This window comes from Gossypium arboreum, chromosome 3, assembly GCF_025698485.1.
Source record: "Gossypium arboreum isolate Shixiya-1 chromosome 3, ASM2569848v2, whole genome shotgun sequence".
Classification (NCBI taxonomy): domain Eukaryota; kingdom Viridiplantae; phylum Streptophyta; class Magnoliopsida; order Malvales; family Malvaceae; genus Gossypium; species Gossypium arboreum.
In genome coordinates, this window is record NC_069072.1 from 75,631,672 (window position 1) to 75,647,094 (window position 15,423).

Here is a 15,423-nt window from a genome sequence, read left to right on the forward strand (position 1 = left end):
GTATATCCAACAACAATAATTTATTTTCCATCATCAACTATCAAAATACTCATGCATTCAACAATAAAAACATTCAAATACTTTAATAGTTTTGAAATCGGAGGTACGGGCTAGCTAGATTATGAAGCAACGATCTCAAAAACGTAAAAATTATTAAAAACTGGGAGAAAACCACTCATCGAATTAACTTCCAAGCTTGGCCGAATACTCAAGCTTCCATGGCTGTTCAAACTTTTCATTTTCGGTGGGGAATTGAAAGAGAAAGATGATACAAATGTTTGTTTTATTATTAAACTTATTAATTTCCTAAATTACTATATTATCCTTAATTAATAAAATGTTAAACATCCATTTCATGCCCACTAATGTCCACTTAACATGTCAATGGTCTAATATCAACATAAGGACCTTTAATTTAATGTTCTATAGCTATTAGACACCTTTAGCTAATAAAACTCAACTTTTGTGTTTTTCGCGGTTTAGTTCTTTTTACCGAATTAACCACTCAAACAGTAAAATTTCTTCACGAAATTTTCACACAACCCTAATATCATGATGTGAATATTAAAATAATAATAAAATAATTTTTTTGACATCAAATTTGTGGTCCCGAAATCACTTTCCGATTAATCCTAAAAACGGGTTGTTACAACAATACTTTATATTAATAAATAAGGTAAAACGAGTATGTGATTATGATAATATCATGATTAGTCTTTAGGCATACTTTAACAACCAATACATTTTAATGGTGGAGTGACGAAAAAAGAAAATTAATCTAACTAGGTGACTAAATTAATAAAAAAATCGGTGACCAAAATAGGAACATGTTAAAAGTTGAGTGACTATCTAAGTAGTTTATTCTTTAAATTTTTTAAAATTATTATTAAGAAAATTTTAAAAGTATCAAATTAATATTTTAGTATAGTTCAAGGGCTTAATTGGTTATTAACCCTTTAAATTAACTTGCCTCATTATCCTCGAAAGTTAACGGATAAATGGCTAAAATGTTATATTTCGATAATTTTAGTGATAATTATGTAACTTTTGAATGTTGAGTTATTAAAATGTATTTTTAATAAAAGTTTTAAGTTTGTTTATCCCGAAGAAAATACAGAATGTCAATTCCGTCATTTCCAAGAGTCTCTAAGTAAACATTTTACAATTCATTGTTTTTTACATTTTTCTTTTCACGCTATGCTTTACCAAATTATTATTAAAAGAAAAAAGAATTGGAAGTCCAAAACTTCAAACCCTTGGGATAAAATAAAACATAGGCAATCTCTGCAAGTAAAGATTTTGCTTTCTCTTTCTTCGAAAACAAAATTGCTTTCTCAATCAAAGCAACAAACTTTCTCTCTTGCTAAAGCATGGGGCTTTGGATTTAGTTGGCATTTCCATAAGTCTACTGAGATTCCAACAGATTTTGTGAAGAGTTGTCGTTTCAAACTCCCAAGGTTTGGGTCTTTTAACTTTGGTAACACTAACTTCTATTTTTATTTTTATTTTTTTTTTGGGGGGCGCTTGTTTGGTTATTGTTTTTGGCTGTTCGGTGTCTCTGGAATTGGTCGATTGTTGAGTAAAAGATAGTTTCTTGCTTTAAGATTAATGGGTTCTGTTTAATTATATTAAATATGGTTTTGTGATGATATGTTTCATTAAGTAAATGGGTGTAGCTGTGAGTTTTTTGGTTGATAAAGTAAGGGTTTCTTTGGCGGGTGTTACGGCTGAGAATATTGATGAAAGTTGACTTGCTTTTTCTTGGGTTTATTTTCTGTTTTGTTAGTTTTTCTTAAGGTCTGAAATGCAAATTGATCACTACTGTATATGTATACTGGTCGATAGCTGTTAGCCATATATGCCTGGATGGAGTTCTGGAAGAATTTGGAACCGAAGTCTGAACTATATGAGCCAACAGCTGGTTTGGTTGAATGAATTCATGTATGGATTATAATGTGGTCAATAATTTACTGTTTTTGTGCCGACGAACTGAAATTTAGTTGTCCAAAGGGATAAGAGTCAAGCTGGTTGATGGTTACATACCAGCCTTTGCTTTGGTGAAGTTGACGCTTTTTGCTTTTGCTTATGAATCATCTGTATTACTAAAACCTACCTTTCTGCTTATGTGAGGTTTTTTTTTTTCTCCTTAGAGTACTATGCATCTGACATCTTTCTTTGATGTTTGTATCTTTTCTAATACATAATCCATCATTCAAGTTCATGTCTTGATTGACCAAAATTTTCAGTTAACAGTTTAATTTTGACTTTCACATGTTTTCTCTTGATGTCTATTTGTGTGTTTGTCTTGTTGCATGTATCGATATTTATTAATTTTTTCTAGTCTTTCTGGTTTTGAAATGTCTTAGCTTGCTTGCTTTGCAATTGACGTTATCGAGGAAACCTCATTTTATGAATTTTATTTCTTCTATGTAGTTGTTTGTGTTTAAATGAATCCTATATTAAAGTCATGACCTATAGATATAAGCTAATTATATTTCCTCATATACATAGAAGATCAAAGCTGTTTTTGTATCTGATTTGAGATTTAGAAACCTATAAATGTGTTGTGCTAAGCCGGATGTCCTTCTGGTGTGAAAATGTCTCATAACAGTGACGCTTTGACAATATTGTCAACGTACTTGAAGACTGACCTTCTTAGATGTGCAGGTATATAAAAGTATTTAATTGTTTATTTGAAAGATACTACTTATCCTCTAAATGTTCAGTATTGTGGATTGATTAGTTGTTGAGTGGAGTAATAAAAAAGAAAGTTGCGTAATTCTCACATCACAGATAATCAGCATTGAGTTGATTAAAAACTTTGATAATTTTCTTAACTTTTTTTGTTGATTTTATATTCTTATATTTTATGGGTTTAACCATAAATTTGCATAGATGTAGGATTTGTATATTATTTAGACCAATGTTGTCAAGGGCATAAGGCACACTCTTGGTGCTAAAACTCCTCAATTGCAAGGCACAAAAAGTGCACTAAGTGAAGTAAGGGAAAGTGTGTATATATGTTTGATTTTACATGCATGTCTTGTATATATTTATTATATCATATATATGAGCTTAAGATATATAATAATAAACCCTTTTAAGGCTGTGTTGCTCCAGCTCTTCCTTTTTCTGGAAGTAGTGGTGTGAAACACTTGGATTGGGGGTATGATCTCCAAGGATCTTAGAAAATTCTGACTATAACCATGTCAAGCATATACCCATATCCGAGACTCATACTTGAGTATGAGTAACATAGCTCTAAAGAGTGGGCCAGTTTATCTACAAAATATGCATTTTTTTTTATGTTCGTCAGTATGCATAATTTTATCAGGGTTCCATGTTTGTTGTTGAATACTAACATATCGAGAAAATAGGGAGTTTGATATTATCACTTTCTTACCAGTAAGGGTATCTGATGAGGAAAAAACTTAAAACTAAAAGAAATTAAATAGAACTTCAGTAAAGCGTCTGTCTTTTTTATGCTCATCGCCTTACCCAAAAAGGAAAGGTTGTAGGTGCACTGGTCGTGTGCCTCTCCTGAAAGAGTTTGAGGTACTTATATTGTCTGGGTGCATGAGTTGAAGACAATGGTTTAGGCAAATGTAATGTAACAGTTAGATTTGCATGTTTTCCAAATATTAGGTCATAGTTTTATACAGTATTTTTGCTCCCCCTAAGGGAAACCCAGAACTTGAGACTCAAATTTCAAATTCTAACATAGTATTAGATTTACTTGTTTTCCTAATGTTATTGTGGACCCTGCGAATTTGATAGCCCTATCCTATGTAGGAACAAAAGGAAACCAAAAAAAGCATTTTTTCATTTCTGCTAAAAGGTTCTTATATATATTTGCTAATGCTTGAATTGTATATATATTAGATTCATATTTGAATCTGTCACTTATGTCAGAACCTTTATGCTCATATGGTATCATTTTGATTACTTGTTTTTGTCACTTTTTCTGGCAATAAATGCAACATCTCATGCTTTACCATGAAAATGGTACCACTTTCATCATGTTCATACTTGTGAATGATTAGCAGTGAGTTCTAATAGTGACAAGGCATTGCATCCATGCGCGTTCCAAGAGAATAATGTGATTCTTACTGTTATTAGGAAAACGAAGTCTTTGATGATCTTTCTCCATAGAACATGGCAACTGAGAGCCCGATGCGAATGATAGAAAGTAGTGGGGCCACAAAGTGGCGCACTTCAAAGGATGCTTTAGTATTTGATTCACAGTTGAAGGATATGGAAGTAGAGGAGTTGACAATGCTTTTGAAAGGACAAAAAATCCGTGGAGATCAAACAGATACAGTGCCAAATCGAAGTGGGAGTGCTCCACCAAGTATGGAAGGTTCATTTACAGCACTTGGAAACCTTTTGGCTCAAAAGAACACTAGCCTGACTTCAAGCCTGGCAAATTTGAGCAGTGTCATTGACAAGTGTGAGTCTGAGGAGCAACTGCGTTCTCATCCAGCTTATTTTGCTTACTATTGCTCCAACATTAACTTAAATCCAAGGCTTCCACTGCCCCTCATCTCACATGAAAACCGACGCTTGGCACGCCATATTGGTGGTTTCGGTAGTAACTGGAGAGCAACATCTGTGGATGATAGTGGCAATGGGTCGTTACCTTTTTATCGAACTTCACTCACTACACATAAGGAGGAAGTTGAGGATGATAGATCATCCCCTATACAAGCTTTAGACAAGTGGGCAGAAGATAGTAATGAGCCTTTGCTTGAACAAGACTTAGCAACTTTCCCTGGTCGCCACAAGAGTTTGGTTGATCTGATACAGGTATTCTTATCTTTTTTCTATTTATTCTTTTTTATTTATTTGTTATATGTCCGCCATTTCCAGAGAGATGTTGGTGAGTTAACTCTCCTGTATGTTTGGGCAAAAAATTTTTGGGGCTGAAAAAGAACTCTCCAGTACAGTATTATTGGTGAGAGTCCAATATTTTATTTATTATATTGTCTGTCATGCTTCTACTAATACAGTATTTAGATATCAATGGGCTACTAGTACACATAACATATAGATGCTTGAACATGTGAAAACTAATCATCTTGGTTTCTTCTTCTTCCTTTTTTTTTTTTTCCTTCAAAAATCTAATTGAAGAAATGGAAATAGGAGATAAAGGGGAATATGTGGTTTGGTGAAAATCTGATGCCAGTTGTCTGAGATTGGCGACAAGCGCGGAAGTCCACTGCCAAATTCTGGGTTTTTTGGGTGCTGCTGTAGCATGAGTTTAGAGAGAACATAGAAATAAGAGGGGTAGGAGGAGAAGAAAGAAAAAAATAAAGAAAAAGAAGGAAAAGGAGAAGGAAGAAAAGAAGAAAACAGAAAAGGAGGAAATAAAGGAAGAAACAACTAATATTCTCTGGGTCAATAAGAAAAATAAGGGCCTTAGGCCTTTGATATTTTGGACTACTAATTGATCATATAAAATCTAATATCAAGGATTTAAGGTTGACGAAAACGCAAATATTTAATATTAACAAGAAATAAAATATTTTAATTTAAGCAAAATTTTTTTTTATGGCAGTATTTTTTTACATAATAATATATTCATATATTTTTGTGATAATTTTAAATAAAATTTTCTCATATATGTATCCCTTAGATACATCCACATTGGACGCTTGAACCAAAGTCAAGCTACTTTTAAGATTGCTGTAGTTGCTTTTTTCACATCAAACTAGTTTCATAACCACATTTTTATAAGAGATAACTGGCATAAGATAACCCAGGAAACAAGTGATGTCTCGTTTGTTGGGTTTTTTTTTTCTCTTTTAATGCACTGCACATCAGCAGTTGGATGGATAGACTCTGTAGAATGATGCCAATTTAAAATATTTCAACATTTTTCTTCTCAAATGTTACGAAGAAAACTACATGCAGTCCTATATTCTTGCCTGTGTGTTCGCATAGAGGCTGAGAAAACAAAGTCACATACAATTTAAATGACTCTCAGGTGTTCTGATATACTGCTGCCTCTCATTTCTTCTAGAGTGCTGCTATGTATCTCTGCTTCTTTCTCACTCTCCGGTGTTTCTTACACTTCTTCCTTAATTTTAATAATCTTATTCTTTGTACGTTTTATTAAAGGTCAATTTAAGGACAATTGCTACGGTGTTCAAATTCTGTGCATGAACTTGGCTATATCACTTTCTTACTGATGATGTGTCATGCCAACATGAATATTGCTTGGCCATGTGGTACACATTAGTCCACAAAAGAAAAATAGTTTTAATAGAAAAACTTTTTCTAAAAAGTTCTTTTAGAGTTAACCAAAGAATTATTTATGATTTTATTAAAAGAAAAAAAAATGTTCTTTTTAGATTGATATGTGCCATGTAGCCGAAAAAAGTTAATCCGCCATAGCGTGGCATATCAGGTAATCACCAGAGTGGCACATCATATAAGTTAAATGGAAAATATATTAAAATCATCATCAATTATTCTTAAATTGGCTTTTAATAGGAGTATATGGATTAAAATCATTGGAACTGGGATAAAGAATTAAAATAGTAGAGTAGAAACAGATGAAGGATCACATTCAGACTTCAACCTCTTATAAATCTACCCTTTGCAGCCATGGTGTTCCTATGAAGTTCAATTCAAAGTTGTCTTACACGGAATTTACATGTATTGATATTATTGCCATTGTGTTAATAGCTTTCGGCATTTTTGCGTTTGGATTTTTTTAGTTGTGTTGCCTTATATTGATGTTCTGCTTTATTTCTTGGCGAATGTGTAGGAAGACTTCCCCCGCACCCCTTCACCTGTGTATAGTCAGTCACGTTCATCAGGCATCACCACAGCAGATGAACCAATAGATCATGATGTTAATGCCATCTCGTCAAATTTTTCTTCCATTAACTCTTCTTCAAAAGTACCTGAATCGGTCGTGCATTCTTCTGATGCCTGCATGGATACAAATGCCCCGGATGCTCATGCTATTAGTTTGATACCCCACAAGGATTCTTCAGAGACCTCTATTCAGAGCTCGCAATGTCCTGAACAGGTGGTTAGATTATCAACATCTTCAAAAAATGATACCAATGTGAAAGATGCTAAGTCAGATGCGGATTCCTCTGGTGATGTTTCACAGTCTGTCATACTTTCCACTGTAGAGTCCAGAATGAGGCAAAAACAAGAAGCACAGCAGTCTCATGGAAGGAATATGCCTCAAGAATATTATTCATCCATTCAACCAGCTTCTCCACATCAGGCCCAAGGACTTCCAGCACAGGCCAGTTCTCAAGGATTGAGCCATCTGTATAGCCATTCTAGGTTCTCTTCTGTGGCATCACAACCATTATTGCATTCTTCTGGACTCACGCTTCCCATGTATGCAACAGCAGCACCATATATGACTTCTGCAAACCCACTTTATGCCAATTTTCAGCCATCTGGTCTATATGCTTCACAATACAATATCGGTGGATATCCATTGAATCCTGCATTTCTTCCCCCATTTATGGGTGGATACCCTTCTCATGCTGCTATTTCTTTGCCATTTGACTCTACTGCTTCTGGTTCAAGCTTCAATAATCGAACTTATGGTGCTTCAACTGGGGAAAACACTCCTCATACAAGTGATTTACAGCATCTTGGCCACTTCTATGGGCAGCATGGATTAGTGCTGCCACCTTCCTTAGTCGATCCACTTCATATGCAATACCTCCCACATTCGTTTAGCAGCACATATGGTGCTTCTGTTCAGCATGGTCATTTGTCATCAACTGGTGCTTCTGGGGGCCAAATTGATTCTTTTGTGCAGAAAGAGTCAAGTGGTGCTGCTTATATTGGAGATCCAAAAGTTCAGCCTCCTATTAATGGGAGGCTAAGCATTCCAAATCCTGGGAAAGTTGGAAGTATTGGTGGTGGCTTTTATGGAGGTCACCACAGCATGGGTGTTATTGCCCAATACCCTACATCACCAGTTGCTAGTCCGCTGATGCCATCATCACCGGTAGGTGGAATGACTCCTCTAGGTCGCAGAAATGAAACTAGGTTTCCTCCAAAAGCAGGACCTTATTCTGCATGGCAAGGACAGAGAGTCAGCAGCTTTGAGGACTCCAAAAGGCATTCCTTTCTCGAAGAACTGAAATCCAGCAATGCCCGAAAATTTGAGCTCTCTGATATATTTGGTCGTATAGTTGAATTCAGGCAGTTTTCTCTATCAAGTTTGTTTTCATTCTCTATATATAATGTGATTATTATTGCTAGCGGGAGAAATAATTTAATACCTGTTTGACTTCAGTGTTGATCAACATGGGAGTCGATTTATCCAGCAGAAGCTGGAGCATTGCTGTATTGAGGACAAGGAGTTTGTTTACAAAGAAGTCCTTCCGCATGCTTCAAGATTAATGACTGATGTTTTTGGTAATTACGTCATTCAAAAGGTATGGTTTTAAATGTGTTTTATGAATGCTTCAAGTAATTTACTTTTAGTGGGAATTGTAAGCAATTTGAATAGCATTTTGGATTGCTGAATTTTGCTGCTGTGTTGCAGTTCTTTGAGCATGGGAGTTGCGAGCAGCGAAATGAACTTTCTGATCAACTGGTTGGAAATATGTTAAACTTTAGTCTGCAAATGTATGGTTGTCGTGTGATACAGAAGGTATATGGAACCTTTTATAAGTATGATATTCACAGGGATGTAGCTTGAATATTTCAGTGGATGAGACTCACGTTTATTGTTTTAAAAATTTGACCCCAGAAAAGAAAGAATCATTGAAACAAATACTATCATCAAATATTATGATTAGTTTAATTCATTTTGAAAAAAAAAATGGCCAGTATTCATCTTCTTAGCTTGGACTTATATATAAATATATGCAATCTTTAATTTGTTTTTATGTAATTTTCAGTGAGAGTCAAGGATGGCTGTGCCCTTTTTGAGCCATATGTTCTTTCATAAGCTATTCAAATATCAATGTATTGAACAGTAGAGCCTTACAACGGCAGGACTCTCAACAAGGCCATAAATTGTTATTCACTTTCTTAGAATGACAATGATATGATCATGTCCCCAGTAATGAGATCTTAGTTTCTTTTCTTGAAGAATATCCATCTGCATCCGGTCATTATATTATATGATCAAATAAATTTGTTGGTATGATCAATATGTTGGATTAATAACTGGTTATTCTTATAGATATGCACATAAAAATATATTCTGACATATTTATGTATTTATACATGTATGTGGAGATTAGTTATTATTTTATTGTTTGATGCATCCTAGCTGATATTGGGCCTTCGGGTCATAAAATGGATAAGCATCTTTTGAACTGTATAGAAGTGGTAAATAGTGGCTGTCATGTTTTTCAGTTTCCATCTCTTTTGTGAAAGGTACTTATATTTTAAAATTGGTTTCAGTCGTGGATTATGACAAAGCACTTCATCAATTTAGTGCGGTTTCCTGAGATTCTTTATGTGAATTTTGTTTTTCCAGGCGTTGGAAGTGATTGATCTTGATAAAAAAACCCGACTTGTCCAGGAGCTTGATGGTCATGTTATGAAATGTGTACGTGATCAAAATGGGAATCACGTCATACAAAAGTGTATAGAGTGTATCCCTACTGATAGAATTGGGTTTATTATTTCGGCATTTCGTGGTCAAGTTGCCACCCTTTCTACTCATCCCTATGGTTGTCGTGTCATTCAGGTAATATTACATTTTGTTGGTCCCTACAAGAGGGCTGAACATAAGAAGTCTTATTTTATATGCCCGTTATTCCATATTCTTACCGTTTGCTATTATTCTGGATTTGTGATAGAGAGTTTTGGAGCATTGTTCAAACAAACTGCAAAGCAAATGCATCATTGATGAAATTTTGGATGCTGCTTACGACCTTTCTCAAGATCAGTATGGAAATTATGTTACACAGGTTTGCTTTTACCTTCTGATTGTCAGTTTTATTGATGGCTAATTGGATAATTTCTATGAACACTATTTGCTTCTCAAAACAAGAATCGTCTTTAGAGAGCTTAGAACAGCTTATTTGTTTTGCCAATTCATTGATCTGCTGTCTAGGAATGTGAACAGCTAAGTTACTAGGACTTGGGTTTGTCGATATGGGTATGTATACAACTTGGGTGTCGCACATGGTATTCCAAAAGATGAAGATTTGGAGCAACATAGGCTTATGACATATCTGCTAATGTTTTCTTATTCCTTTTTCACTTTTAGTTTCTTTCGTTAGTTTCCATTTTCGGTGGCTGATATATTGGTTGCTATATGCTGTGGAAATTGGTGGTAGTGCAAATCTATCCTTATTTGATAATACTGACTATGGGGAGAATCAAATCAAGGCCTCTTTATTGGTTCCTAATTATTTTTCTTTAGTACTTTCCCACTCACCCTAATTTCTGATATCTCGATTGAAATTAACAATCTGTTGGATTTTACTACTTGCAGCATGTTTTGGAGAGGGGAAAGCCGCATGAAAGGAGCCACATTATTAGCAAGTTGACTGGGAAAATTGTACAAATGAGTCAACATAAATATGCATCAAATGTTGTTGAGAAGTGCTTGGAGTATGGTGATGTTGCTGAACGAGAGCATTTGGTTGAGGAGATAATCGGACAGTCTGATGAAAATGACTCTTTATTGGTAAGTTGAGTAAAAAGCATTTATTGCAACCAATTATCACTGTTAGCTTTAGTTTTCGACAAGATCTAGAACTCTTTTCTTATTGGGGTTTTTTCTTTTTAAGTGATTGACCATTATTTTCTCAGTTTTTCCAACTTCATCCATTTTCTTTGTTCAATTTTTTTTGGTTAAAATTTTCCTTGTTCAGTTTAAAACTTATTGCTTTCACCTTTATATAATTCTGAAGATCTAACCAATTTCTTATGATAAATGAATAGCTGGGTTTGGATATAATGCATTGCTTAAATTATGAATCATCGAGGGAACCTGACTGTTTATATGGTGCGAGTGAGATATCCAAATACTTTTGTTCTGGTGTTCTACTGTCACAGTTCTCTTTGCCCCAAACGAAAATGTACTAAACTTGGAATTTGGCGTCTTTACTTTCTTTTCCTTTAGTTTGTCCCTAATGTGAAACTGTACCGATCAACTGTAGAGATTATGATGCCTTGACGAGCATGAAGATTCAGGGATTGTTACTAGTTTTGTGATGTTTTATAAATGTATTATTTTGCAAATTGAACATGTCTTTTTCTCGTAGTATTATGTTCTGACTTTTATTTGTTAGACTATGATGAAGGACCAATTTGCAAATTATGTGGTCCAGAAGGTTCTTGAAGTAAGCAATGATAGGCAACGGGAACTATTACTGGATCGTGTAAGAGTTCATCTTAATGCTTTGAAGAAATATACTTACGGGAAACACATTGCTGCTAGGTTTGAGCAACTGCTTGGTGAAGGTGCGTTAATTTTCTATTCATTGACATAAATTTTAAGATCATTTGAGAAGAAATTATAATAAAATTTTTTTTATTACATGATGAAAAGTAGATTGTTCTCTTGTTTATTTGGTTACATGATGAAGTATTGATGTAAACAATGGACTACTGCATGTTACATGTCGTGTGCACTATTGTTAATTCATATTACTTTGTGGGAACATTTGTACCAAAAAACAAACACCTTCCATTTAGCCTGAAAAACGAAAAGAAAAAGAAAAGGATTGTTGGAAAATACTTTTTTTTATGTCTGTTAAAAGCAGGTTTAGAGAAATTGCCATTTACTGGTATGTTATGAGGATTCTAAGGGAAATATCGCCTAAGAATAAGATAAGGTGTTTTCTTTATTGCTAAAATAAACCCGGTCTTTTGTCTTTGTTCTATTTCTGTTTTCCTGTTTTTATCGAAAATAAACATAGGCATGGTAAATACTTATCGCTCTATGCAGAAAGTGATGCGACGCTGCAAAATTAAACTGGGTCTTTCGTCTTTGCTCTATTTTTAGTATTTTCCTGATTTTATAGAAACTTGAATTAAGGATGGTTTATGCTTGATTGCTCAATGCAGAAAGCGATGCCTCAGCCTCGGGGCATTAGCAGTCTTTCGAGTAGGCGTGACTTGGGAAAACTGTTGATCATTCTTAGGGAAGACAACAGCCTGGAACTGTTCCAGGCCTGCTAGATAAATAGTTAAAAGTTGGGGAATAAATGTATTACTGTATGTTTTAAACCGTGTTTATGTATATCTATGTATAGAATCAAACAAACTTACAAAGCTTGCAGTGATTGCTTGGAAATTGATTGAAATTTAGCTTGACAAATGCTTGCAGGTTTTCATCATATATTTATGTTTTCTAGTGAACGAGTAATGCATATGTGTATCTGCGTGTGCTCGTCTTTCTTGCTAAAGCTCTTGGGCTTATAAGATTTTTTGGGATTAAGATTTGTTTCAAAGTTCATACCAGTAATTCAATTAATTGTTTATATATTTAATTCAAATCTCTAATGGGTTAACTTTTCCTTGGACTGAAACGGCTAAAAACAGTAGCCCAATAGTGAGTTTATTTTAGAAATCAACATTAGTAAAGCAATTCACTTAATTGTCCACCAAATTAAGGGTGAGCTATACAAAGTTAACATCTTATCATTTTGAACATTTAATTTAAAAAGGCGGTCATTAAATTATTTGAAATTAAATCATTGAATAAATAACAATTTTATTCAAGGATTTTATATATTTAAAAATTTAGCTAGCAAGTTTCAAGTCGTGATTTAATAATTGGTACGATATAGTAGTGTTTATCAAATATTCAAGTTAATCTAATGATTAATGTCAAACATCAAAGAAGAAAGTTGTATGAATTTTTGTTTGTAGATTAGTGATGTTTAAAAAAGCTTCTTGAAAAAACAAGAACTGTAGAAGAGGAGAATGATATGAGAGCTTTCTATTGGTGTAGCTAGTGCAAATAAAAAAACCATACAACAGTGATTTTAGCAGCCGGTGACTTTAATGAAATTTTTTGAATAGTTTAATAACAATTTTGTTACTTTTTAAAGTTAAAACTGATACATCACTACATTAAGTTAAAATATATTTAAAAGAACAAAAAAATCAATTAATCTTTTGATGAAAATTTACAGATTGACCCTACTAAATATTTGTCATGAGTAAATATTAAAATTAAAAATCTTTAAGATGTTCTTAAAAAATAAAAGTTTAAACTCAAATCGATTAGTGTTTTTCACTGCTTTAGTAGAGAGAAGTGGATGTTAGCATCTCCTTCCCTAACTGAAAGCTTAACTATTTTTATCAATTATTCCATAAGAACTTTGATTTAATTTTAATTTTTTTTAAATATTTTAAAATAAGTAGATTCAATGTTATAACTTCAAAACCATGTTGAAAATATTAAAAAAATTGATTTCTAGGTGTTTGGAGGTGTTCGGGGTCGAATGTGAAACTCAAGAAGTAAAGAAGTTTCAAAATAGTATAGGGATATATGTCAAAAACTGTGGTATCAATAGAAGTCCATAGTTCTATAATACAAGTGCCTTGTATTATAGTTATTTGCATTCTAACTTGTTTCGATACAACTAACCCCCTTATATCGAATCAAGTTTGCCCGGATAAAAAAATCACCTAATTTGACCAAAACATTACCATATCAAAACCAATACTTGTAGTACTCAAATTTATATTTTCAACACCATTTACACTTACACAAACACAATTAAACATTCATGAATTTAATTATGTTCATTAGTTACCAAACTTAAATATCAAGTTAACATATTTGACAAACAATTATCCTAACATATACAAGCATAACATATTCAATATTTAGAAATATAAAAACATCATGAACAACTAAAAATTTCTTGTATTTAACATATCATCCTTTGCTCATATCATTATACAAGATTCCTTAGTTATCTGACCTACATGCCATTACAGAAGAAACTTTAGTGAAACATTAAAGGGACTTTACTGAGTTGAGTTACACAACATTAAATGCTCAATGATGCTAAAACAATTTGAATTCAAAATAATAAAGTATTTAAATAATCAAGCATACTAATAGATCACTTTGCTAAATCAACAAGTTAACATCAAATCTCAACATATCATTTATAAGGAATTAAATCATGTTAGTTTAAAGCCATATCCAATGTTTCAAATGATCATATAGACATGAAAATTTCATATGGTATTCCTTATTCCAATTAATAACATTTCTTTTGTAAATAATTACATATATCTATTGACTGCCACCAGACATATGAACACTTAGACTGAAAATACTACAACAAAAAGATAAATCATAAAACAGCGGTGTTCGCAAGTGTACGAGTCATTGTAATATAGTAAAGTGTTACAACGAAACAATCCAGGAAGTATTTCGAGGATCGTACCCAAGAGAGAGGTTGAATTAAACTAAAATTCTTTTTTCTACATTAGCAGTACTAAATAGTAATAATCTAAAATTATAGTATGAAAAACCAAATTAAAATTAAATAAAAATTAAGAAAGACAAATTAACAATCGAGATTAACTCAATTAAACAAATAGAAGATTAATTCAAGTCAATGTTCCTAATTAACTTTAGAATTCAAGTTTTATCGAATTAACTATTAACTAACTAGTTATTAATTTTCAACATCCAACTAATTAATTAATTGTCAAAAACAACTTATCTTTCGACCTCACTGTTTAAACTGGGATAAAGCATGTAACACCTTCACTCGTCTTTATCATCGAATTAGGGTTACGAGATGCTACAATATATAGCAAAACAAGAGCAAATAATTTTAATTAAAAAATTCATTAAAACATTCATTAATCATCATGTAACACCCCTTACCCGTACATGAGACCGGGACAAGGTATGAGGCATTACCGTACAAAAACAGGGCATCCTCGCAAAATACGGATCATAAAATTTCATTCCAAATTAGAACTGATCAAACAAGATCATATTATCCTTATTATGGACCTGCGAGGTCCAAAACATACATTAAAAGCAATTTGAAACTAAACCGAGAACTTAAAAAAATATAAGAAATATTTCTAGGTTTAGGCCTCACGCGCCCGTATGCTTTGGGACACGCCCGTGTTCCATACCCGTGTGGGATTTCTAGAATTTATTTTTCATTTCGAACCTACAGGGGTTTTCGCACGGCCGAGCACACGCCCGTGTCCCTCACACGGCCTAGACACGCCAGTGTCATCGCCCATGTCCAAAAATCTAGACATTCTGTTATGACATCATCACTCATTTAGGGGCACACGGCCAAGGCACACGCCCGTGTGCTAAGCCGTGTCCTCCACACGGTTGAGACACATGACCGTGTCTCTACCCGTGTGTTTACTACCATGCATACTGACTTAAAAATTTTAGGTGTAAGGGACACACGACCATTCAATGTGCCCATAGGGTAGGCCGTGTGTCACACACGGTCTAGACAC

The 15,423-nt window shown here is 33.6% G+C and overlaps 1 protein-coding gene across 1 annotated transcript; it reads left to right on the plus strand.

Annotated features, from left to right (window-relative positions):
- The first annotated feature begins 1,160 nt into the window (after positions 1–1,160).
- LOC108479224 (pumilio homolog 5) lies at positions 1,161–12,277 on the plus strand. Its single transcript, XM_017781690.2, has 10 exons — positions 1,161–1,457; positions 4,120–4,806; positions 6,773–8,187; positions 8,282–8,423; positions 8,534–8,641; positions 9,479–9,691; positions 9,804–9,914; positions 10,445–10,639; positions 11,247–11,418; positions 12,025–12,277. Exons 2-10 carry the CDS (start codon positions 4,156–4,158, stop codon positions 12,051–12,053), a joined length of 3,036 nt encoding a protein of 1,011 aa, XP_017637179.1. The 5' UTR covers positions 1,161–1,457; positions 4,120–4,155; the 3' UTR covers positions 12,054–12,277.
- Positions 12,278–15,423: the final 3,146 nt, after the last annotated feature.

Bases quoted from the DNA above. Each gene is read 5' to 3' on its own strand.
- LOC108479224 (XM_017781690.2), top strand. From the start codon at position 4,156: ATGGCAACTGAGAGCCCGATGCGAATGATAGAAAGTAGTGGGGCCACA. The intron at 9,915-10,444 runs GTTTGCTTTTAC...TACTACTTGCAG, and splicing joins ATGGAAATTATGTTACACAG to CATGTTTTGGAGAGGGGAAA. The intron at 11,419-12,024 runs GTGCGTTAATTT...TGCTCAATGCAG, and splicing joins TGAGCAACTGCTTGGTGAAG to AAAGCGATGCCTCAGCCTCG.